Below are 10,480 nucleotides of genomic sequence, written 5' to 3'. Positions count from 1 at the left end.
TTTACCCCGAACGCCAGTAGTCCGCGGTGTATGCTGGGATTTATTTACCGGCGTTTCATTGGCTAACCAACGTGTCATTCATCATTTGAATCGATCATTATTGGCTAAAGTTATTCGGAGGTAAAGGGGGCGGATCCTTTTTATCATTTACAGGCTGGCATAGGCTAAAGCGGCAAAACAAAGCCTGCAATTGGCCGAAAAAGATGAATGTGAATCGCAAGTGTGGTTGTCTACGGCATAGAGGAAACATGTTAAACCATTATGTATTTGTAAATATTTTATTCTCCTGGATTTACGACACTCACGGATATAAGAGGACCTTGGTTGCACATTATTATTGAACACAACGACTTCGGTGAACTACTGCGGCTATATATTTTCCCAGTATCTTGTTTCAGACTGAACTCGATGTTTCTGTGATAAGCGGTGCAGATAATGGATGGAATGGAGTGTCTATTTTTAAAATAAACTCAATTCTAAGTGTTTATTGTCATATGCACAGTAAAGTTGCGAGCGAAAAAGAAAATAGAAACTAAGGAATGGTTGGTATTTCTTGAATCCCAAGACTTTAACCTTCCGAATGATATTTGGAACGATGCATTTGAGTGACATCGTACGGACACCGCATCCGCACGTGTCTACGACACGTATTTGCTTCTTTGCAAGCTTTTGGAATGTTAAGGGGGTAATAAGTTTGACTGAACTATCTGACTGTTTTGTCGACGTTCCCATTGTAGCGCCTTTTAATCCGGTGCTTCTTATGTATGTCAAATATAGGACCAAAAACTATTTTTTCGGGGTGCGCCCTATAACCCGGTGTGCCTTATAGTGCAGAAAATAGGGTACATGCATTCATAAGATGCGCTCCAATAAATTATTCATTTCTCATCTTTTGGTGGTTTTGGGTTGGCGTTTGGACTGTATTTAGACCAGGCCTTTTCTTACTTTCACTGTTTTCATGCTACACTAACACAATACCATAGAGAAGAGCATGAAATAAGGCTTCGCCCCTCTACCCCCTCGTAACCTCATCCCTGCTTCCTAATGTGTTGCGCATCCTGAACAGAGTTACTAAAATTAAGATTAAAAGGGCTCTGTGGGAAACGAAATGATAAAGGCTCTCTCTTCCTCAGTTGGGCATTGATAACACATAATTATTACAGAAAATATTCTACTTTCAACTTTTCAAGGGCATCTGCAATGCCCCCCCATTTTGAATGTGACAAAATGCTAGATTATTACAAACATTCTGTAGGCGTATTTAAGGGGAGAAAAGTGGTAGTCTACCACATAAAACAGTAGTGTTGATGAGTATGCAAGAATAATTCTAATATTCCAATGCATTGTTTTGCTGTTAGACATTTCACTTGAATAATCAATCTACGGCAGGAGTCTCCAACTTTTTTCAAGCGGAGAGCTTCTTTTTGTTACGTATTAGCGCAGTTTGATATGCATTTCTAGAAAATGACAATTTATTTCGTTATTAATATGCTGTTACTATGTTTTCACCAGATTAATATCGGAAGTAGGGTTAAGTAGACTGTCAACCGCAAAAAAAATGAAACAGAAGCCTAAACCCTAGGTTCAAACCCTAACTCTAGCCCCTACCTTATTTGGGAACCCTAAAATCGATGTAAAACCCCAATATACATCCAATCCCTAGCTCCTAACCCTAGCCCTACACCTAACTCTAGCTTTAAGCCTAGCGCTAACCCTATTGCAAACCTAACCCTAGCTGTAAACCTATTTCGGAACCCTACTTTTTGTTTAGAACCCTAATATGGAGCTTAAGCCCTGGTTATTTAACACTAAACCTACACTTAACTCAAGCTTTGACCCTGGCCCCAACTCTATTTCAGAACCCTAAATTCAGTTTTATGCCCTGATGATGAGCTTGAACCTTATTTTCTAATCCTATCCCCAGTCCTACTTTGAAACCATAAAACAAGTTTACAGCCCTTATTTGAAGTTCCTAGCTCTTAGCTCCAAACCCGAGCCTAACACCTAACCTAAGATGCATGGCAACTATTTTTAAGCATTAAAAAACACGTTACCTGCATTTTTTCAAACCCAGCACTGATGAGCTATTTTCAGAATGAATCCACAGGCGCCTCATCTGATTTCAGGGGGCACCATGATAAACAGTTCACGGTTCTTGGATTCCTTAACTGCCTGGGTCGTCGGGGCACCAATGAGGACGCAACTCTGGACAGCTTTCTCAACTGTTGATGGTTCCTGGGTTGTTTTGGGATCGTGGCAAAGTTGGCACTAGACCATTCCTTAATGTTGTCGGCCCAGTTTTTTTCTGTCTTCCTCTCCTCCTACCCCGTTGGTCTGTCCCCTGGAGAAATATCTTGGTCACTCCTGATGATCTTGTGACGTGCCCATACCACTGAAGTTTTCGTCTGCGCAGTTGACAACAGTTCTTCGTGGGATCCAATGTGCCCCGCTAATGGTGTTGCGCACTGTTACAGTTCAGACATAAAAAAGGGAAATAGCATGCATTCTTTGCACCACGCAGGTAATTTCACAGGAGAGATCTTCTCACTGTCGAGACGTTTCAAAATACGCGCAAAAAGAGGCAAATGAAGCGGGCCGTTGTTGAAATAATATTCACCTCCCCCTACTGCAACGGAATTAACTGCAACCCAAACGAAATTTGCAAGAACACATACCACTGAATTTATATGTTTTCCCCATATTTTATACGTTTTTACATCAAATTGTGTAGCCCGTATCACCGTTTTGGCTGTGATGCAGTTCGTCTCGGTCAGTGGTACCAGACGCCCACCTCGTCGAAGACTGCTATTGCTATTTAAAACGTATCTAAATTAATAATTGTGTTTGGGGAAGATTCATTTCCATTGATGAAAGAGATTTACAAAGTTCTGCGCCGAATCACTCCCTCGAATGCCGACAGTGAGGGCGTTTTCAGCCATGAGAGGAAAATATACATTGCAAATGAAACCAAATTGTAATGTTTTCTGTTCCAGAGTAAAACCATCTGTAGAACAGATAAACATGGTTGTGCGTTGTGTTTGCAAGGTTTATTATCGGTTAATTAAGGGAATTGAAAATATGAATAAGGGAAACGGTTGACAGGTATGCTGATTTTTTAAAAAGAGGCAACTGCGTGGGAAATTTTCGTTATGTTTGCAGTGCATGCATAGGGAACGCAACGGTAAAAAAACAAAGAAATCGTCGCGTAACTCAAGACTTTTACGACCAAAGCAGACAGTTCCCGTATAAAATCTAATCGACGGATGTTCCTGCAGTCTAAAAGCAGCAGTGGACAGACAACAGCCCGCGGGCCGGATCAGTCCCGCCAATGGACTCAATCTGACCTGTGAGAAGAAACTGAGAGAAGCAGACAAGTAAAACAAACCCCTATCACGTCAAACAATTACCTGAAGTTTGTAATAGGTCCACTGGATGTCGCAAAAACTAAGCGTATTTGTTGACTACCCTATATAAACCAGAGAATATTTGAGCAAACATCCCCTTGCTATTTTACTTAAAATAGAAATCACAGATGTGCAGTATAAAGCAAAAGAATTGCACCCACCTTGATGAAAAAATACACAATTAAAATATAGCTTGTGTGTTTATTCAGAAGTTTAAAGATGCTTTAGCTTCTTTCTATATTAGTTATGAAATTGCACAGAAAAGTTCCCAATTCGGGTAAACATTTTTATAAAAAAAAAATAAAAAAAAAATTAAAAAAAATAGAAAAATACTTTTAAACAATTAAATCAATCATTTACTCAGGCGCTTTAACCAGGCCTACCAAACTACAGTGGTAAAGATATAATGCTTACATATGTATTTAAATTTTCGTTACTAGTAAAATGTTTTTTAGGTTCTTCCTCATCCTGTGTCGTTTTGTGTCCCCCCATAAAAACTATATTTTATTTTTGTTTATACATTTCTGCTCATGGCCAATATTCAAATCGTTGTACTTACTGTACTTACTTTTTTGAAATGTATTTCATTTATCAATATATTAAATTTCATGCAATAAAACATTCCCTTAGCCCAATTGCATTGTTTTTAAATGCAAATTTGTGCCTAAAAGGAGACATCGATTTGCTATTAATTTGAATTAAACTTGTAAATAAACATATTTTTATTTTGAATCTTTATAAATAAATAATCAATGGAATATAAATTGTGCACGTAAATGCAAACGGGAAAACAAATGGATAGGCTGATGTTATCTTTTTTCCCCGTGTATTTCCAAGGTATCGGATTTCAGAAATTGGTATTTACAAAAAAATGGAACGCATGAATCAGTCATTCCCCTCCTTTGCAAATGTTTTCAAACCAATGCAGCCTGCGACTCCAAAAGTTTGCCTATATTTCTGGTCTAAAGTAACCTATTTACCTATGTCGGTAACCTTCTATAAAATAGTGCTTTCACTCACTTGTCAATTATAATAACTCGATATGTACAGTCCAGATATTGCTAGCGTCCTGAAAAAAGGGGGCAAAACTTCCCAAATAAAGCAATTTTCCCGCTAACTTTTATTTATTATTCCACGCCGGTGCTGCGTTTGGGTGCTGTAGCAGCGCGCAAAAGCAGCAAGCAGCAGCATCAGTGCAGGATTAAGAGGCAGCAAGATTGTTAAACATGTCAACGTGTAATTGCACGATAAGGCCCCTTCGGAGGCATTCACTGGCCCAGTTGCTTTCTCTATTCCGCGCTAATCTCGCTCGACACATTCGCTCTGTGCAATCTGTCTCCATAATCTTCTGTGACAGAGCAGTGCAGCCTGCTGCCGTCCCCCCCACCCCATATTTTTTTAGGGAAAAGGGGGAGGCGGAGACGTGCAGAAAATATGCAGAGGCGTGATAAAGTGACGCTAATTATCCCCATTTAGGACATGGCAGTGCAAGGGATCGGGGCTTTAAGCAAACCGGAGCCCGAGCTGGGAATATATCAGTGGCCTGCATGCGTACAAGATAACATGGGCGCACGTTTTTTTTTTTTGCGGAGATTTATAAGGAACGGTTAAAAAATAAAAACAATAACCGACACATCCTTACGTACTCCCTTCAGGTGTCCGTTAATCGAAGCAAAAATATACATATAGTTGCTCCAAATGTTTTGTTATTTTCTTCACAACACCTATTTAATTGATATCCAAAACGCATCATCTTCCTCTTGCGCAAACCGACCCCCCCCCTTTAAGGACCATTCGTATTTTTTTATACAGTTTTCATGGACATGCAAAAAAAAACAAATTTAATTTCCGTGGCGGCAATCGAGGAAAAGTATTAATACTCTAACTTAAAAAAACATATTTGCCCTCTGGGTTTTAAACAACACATTGGCGCGTCATTGTGACCTAAAGAAAACAAGAGGGTTAAATTGATTATTAGGTTTATTAAAATACCATTTATGTTTTTCCCCTGGGCTTTAGAAAATAGTGGTGGGTCATTAAGACAACAAGAAGGTTTAGTAAGGTATAAAGTGTGCCCGCATTTGCATCATTTTTCATTCACTAAGAAAAAAAGAGTATGTTCATGCCAGATCCAACTGCGGGCATGTCAAAAAATAGCATTAATTACAAAAACATAAATTGATTTTAACCTAATAATTAGGAGTGTCAATTATAATAAAAACGGAAATTAAACATGGCAAACTGACACCCAAGTAAAAATTAGCAGTCAATTACCCAGCACGCGACTTGCCGTAACTATTTCCCCGCTTTTAAAAGTTGAAGCGGAGAAAATGAATCACAATTGAATTATTTTGATCGTCACTGGCTCGTTGAGTTGATAATCAAACCACCAAACCAAAATCAAAAGACTCTCGTGTATCAAAGTAGAATTATTTTAATTGGCATTGATCGTCATTTTGAAATATTGCAGCAGATGTACATATTTTATTTACACGTCAATTTAAACAGGCAAAATGTGTCATTTATTTTGGAGCAGACATTGAATCAGAATTAAACATTTCATTATTTTTAATATGATCTACCAAAGTCTCACACAAACTTTTTATTTAGTTGCGTTTAAATAGTGCACGGCGAGAGTATTATAAACACTAAATGCATTATAAATGATTAACTACGAACAAAAATAAATAAACACATGCTGTTTTAAAAAATGCAATCGGGAAAATTAAGATTTAAGTGGAACGAATGAGAGCAAAACTGATATTATTTTGCCAATAGCATTAAACAGGTGGTTTATCGGATTAGGCCTTAAAGCGACATTTGTAAGACCAAAAACGAAAACAAAACAAAATAAGATAAAATGAAGAGTAAAAATGTTTTTAAATTATGCTTTAAAAAAAACAACTAAATCAAAGTAATGTTTTTTTTAAACGCACAGGCAATTTAAATCGTCAAAACTGTATGGCCGAATGCCTCCGTTGCACGCTCTAAGTCTGAAATACATTTTCAACATTTCCAGTAATTTTTCTGATGAATCCAAAGCAACAGCTCGTGAAATTTATTCCATTCAATTTTTTTAAATCATTGCAGTAGGTCATTGCTTTTCACTTGCGGGAAAAGCACATAAATACAACAGCACGTTGCCAAGTCATCCTTCTTTCAAAATTTAAATTATTCACAATTGTACAATAATAAGAGTGTTACAACAATAAAACGGGGGCTGGAACACAAAGTTTTAAAATTGGATTTTTTTTGTTTCTATATTATTGTACCAACATTTTAATAACTTATACAGAAAATCGAGAAAAAGGGGGTTATTCCCAAGGTGCAACATAAAGCGTAAATTAGAAGATGATAACAAAAAATTGGGTTTGTGTCCCTTCCCCGGCAACCCCAAAAAGAGCCTTCATTTACACTTGATAAACATTCTGTACAAAACACAGGTAGTTCTTGAAGGAGAGGGGCTAGAAAAGAGGTAAATATTTGGTTATGGATTCCTTTGCACTTGCAATACTTGAGTTGGATGATTTTTCTTTTTAGATGTGTGTAAGTGGGACGGTCCCGTTCACTCCGGCCGCGGCGCTCTGGTAGTGCGCCGGCAAGGCGTGGAGCCGGCTCTGCATGGCGGGGTCCGCCGGTTCCCCGGTGGGCAAGTACATGCTTATCATTTCCCGCAAGTCCCCGGGACAGGGGCCCCGTGCGTGAGGCGGCCCGCTCACCGGCGGGCTCACGCTGGGTTCCGATTTAACCAGCGAGCCAAGTGCGGCGGAGGAGGACGAAGAAGAAGAGGAGGATGAGGACACTCCGGACCCTTGGTACCCGAGAGTGGCGTACCCGGACGGGGATGCGCTCATGTAGCCCTGCGAGTTCGAAATCGGGCTGTATTGAAGCGCACTCATGTCGTAGCGGTGCACCGGTTGCGGGTTGTGCGCATGGTGGTGGTGGTGGTGATGTGCGTGGTGTGCGTGCGGGTGTGCGTGATGGTGGTTAAGGTGGTGCGCACCACCACTACCCGGGTGTTGCCCGAAGGCAAGATGCGCCTCCTGCATCATCGCAGCGGCCGCAGCGGCGGCGGCAACCTGCCCCGGGTACGCGCCGTTCGCCCAGCCGTTCATGTGCGCGTAACCGGAGCCTGCAGAGCCTCCGTGGGGGGCACCCGGGCTCTCCAGCCTCTGCCCCACAGAGGAGGGATTCATTCCCAAGCTTCCCCCGCCGGCTCCCGACAGTAACCCACCTGCCAGTGAGTATTTGTCCTTCTTGAGGAGCGTCTTGGTCTTCCGCCGGGGCCGGTACTTGTAATCCGGGTGCTCCTTCATATGCATGGCCCGCAATCTCTTGGCTTCGTCGATGAAGGGCCGCTTCTCCGCCTCGGACATGACCTTCCACTCAGCCCCGAGCCTTTTGCTGATTTCGGAGTTGTGCATTTTGGGGTTCTCCTGCGCCATCTTCCTGCGTTGGCCGCGGGACCACACCATGAAGGCGTTCATTGGTCTCTTCACGCGCTCCTGGTTCGCTTTAGAACCCGAGTTGGGCCCCGTTTGCCCTCCAACCGTGTTGGTTTGGGGGCCGGGGGCGTGGAGGTCGGTCTCCATCATCATGCTATACATTCTTGCTTGGAGTGGTGGGGGGTCAGGAAAGAAAGTTGAGTGTATCGCAATCAATTTGGGTGAGGGGCTTCAAGGGTTTTTAAAGCGCGCCAAAGCATAAGCAATATTCCCAGAAGGGCTCCTTTCCCTGGCGTCGCCCCTTCTTCTGCGCGTCCTCTGTGACAGAATGCAAACTGGAGCCGCTTGCAGTTGTCAAGTTGCTTGCAGCGGCGGCCATGTGACGCGGGCACTGACAGCGCTTAAATGTGGCGCGGGCAGCCAATCACAAGCCGCAGAGCGCTCTCATTTGCGTAGGGGTGTCAGCTGACTCCAGAAGCAAAACACTCATAAAGACCAGGAAGCAAGTAAAACATTCATATTTCCCAATAAAATAGTACTTTTCGTTCACCCAATTATCCCCAAACTTATCATTTTCAGTTCCTTATTTGTCATTTCCTTTAAAATCGGCGTTTTTTTTCCATGAATGATTAAAAACTGTGAAATTGAACGAAGGTTATAGCAGAGGTCTGGACCAAATTCAACAAAACACCAAAAAAGACAAACGCTATTTCTTTAGCGCATTTTATTTCACTATGTGACGTTTGATGACAACATGATTTAAAATCTATAAATTGATATATCGCCTGTGTCCCACATCAGCAAATATAGCACTTAAAATTTGTCATTCTCCTGCAGTTACTTAAAGGGCCAGTGTGTGATATCCACTGTCACCTGGTGGTTTAAAAACTTTCATTCGGTAAAAAAAGAACATTGATTTGAATAACTGACAAAATATATGATTGATCATATTGATATTTATTTTTGTAAAAAAATCATATTGGTTGAGAATTGTGTTTTTCGTACATAGCGGAATACGTACCTAGTGTTTGACTGGCATCTTGCTGCTATGTTGTGCTCATTTCTCAGTGTTTTTTCCGCCTTAGACATTACAGTGCCATCTAGTGGTCAAACATCACACATTGTACCTTTGAGGTCGAATGGTTTCAATAAAGATGCAAGTAGAGTTCTCCTGTAAATGTGTCACAAAGTACTGCAAACGAGATAGTTACAGATATAGGAGTGCCCTATATGTGTAAAGATCTGCCTATCCCTACCACTCACCCAATAAAATTTCTCCGGGTGCTTGGGTGGCTTTGTCGGGTGTTTACAGCTTGTTCTGTGGGTTTTCATCATCTCAACAGTTAATATGGATTGTTTAACCTGCTTTAATATAAAGGATACCCCAGGGATTTAGAGCCGAAACGGAATCTGTGTGTAAACTGTAGTTGAAACTCTTCCAAATATACTTTAGACCAAACAATTGATTTATTGTGTTGCTTTGCCTTTGCATACACCCTAATTAGAATCTCGTATCTGGCTCGCGAGCCTTATGTTCCCAACCCCTGGGGCTATAGCATTAAACATTTTACAAATAAACACTGTTCATTTTCATATATTGCAAAAAACATAATTTGCTTCATATACATTTTTGGGGTTACCTGTAAGGCTCACTTCAGAATCAGTCAAGCATCACCTTTTGCTTTCTCTGACACTTTTGAAAGTAATTAGTTAGATGGCTAGTTAGTTAGTTAGTTAGTTAGTTAGTTAGTTAGTTAGTTAGTTAGTTAGTTAGTTAGTTAGTTAGTTAGTTAGTTAGTTAGTTAGTTAGTTAGTTAGTGGGCGATTTCCAGCAAAACTGCCAGTTTTAGACGAACATTAAAGTGTTTACATGTTTCCAGTCGGACAATTTAACACATTTTAGTGTGCCCTTTTTTTACACTTGCTATTGGTGTTGTGCCAGCACTTCATAATGTTACATATCACAGGACAGACACACAGAAGTTGATTTAAAACCGTAATAAAAGATTGAAAGGAGTCATAATGCTGCAATATACGTTTTAAATTGACACTCTGGGTGTGAAAATATAGACTTCTTTCTTAGTGTTAATCTCAATGATAAATTTGCAGTTTGGAGCTATTTTAGAGAAATTTTACATCGAAATTGCCTCTACTGGACAACAGTGAGAACAATTCTTTAACAAATGTATAGTATATATATTTAATAATATATAATTCAACAATTCTGAATCCCGTTTTGATGTTTAACATTTTGAAAATAGAAAATACATTATTGACGTGGTTTTAAATAAAAAAATGAAATACAATTCCACAAAAAGAAGTAGAAGCGTGCTTGTTGTGATATGGGTACAAAAAAGTATCAATTATGTATTATGTATTTATCATGGATTATTACTAATATGTTTTTCCATAAATGAAACACAAGGTTCTAATCTTCCTTTCAAATTGGACCAATGTATTCGGAAATGTATTCCTGTAGTAATGAAAGCATCACGTGATACAAGTCTTGTCCTGTTTATGTATATCAGTCAACATTATTTTGGTCATTCAAAAGGGGAAAAAGCTTTTCTAAGTCATTAAAAAATGAATCCTATTTGCAGAACGATGATGCAGAGTTACAAAACGGATGGA

The 10,480-nt window shown here is 40.1% G+C and overlaps 1 protein-coding gene across 1 annotated transcript; it reads right to left on the bottom strand.

The window, feature by feature from the left end:
* Positions 1-5,820: 5,820 nt before the first annotated feature.
* sox1a (SRY-box transcription factor 1a) lies at positions 5,821-8,365 on the bottom strand. Its single transcript, XM_088352531.1, has one exon. The coding sequence runs from the start codon at positions 8,009-8,011 to the stop codon at positions 6,941-6,943; it is 1,071 nt and encodes a 356-aa protein (XP_088208657.1). The 5' UTR covers positions 8,012-8,365; the 3' UTR covers positions 5,821-6,940.
* Between the last annotated feature and the right edge of the window lie 2,115 nt (positions 8,366-10,480).

The sequence above is a fragment of the Urocampus carinirostris genome, chromosome 14 (assembly GCF_059441175.1).
Source record: "Urocampus carinirostris isolate Australia breed hairy pipefish chromosome 14, RoL_Ucar_1.0, whole genome shotgun sequence".
Classification (NCBI taxonomy): Eukaryota; Metazoa; Chordata; class Actinopteri; order Syngnathiformes; family Syngnathidae; genus Urocampus; species Urocampus carinirostris.
The sequence above is the reverse complement of the archived record's forward strand: the minus strand, read 5'-3'. Positions and strand labels throughout refer to the sequence as shown.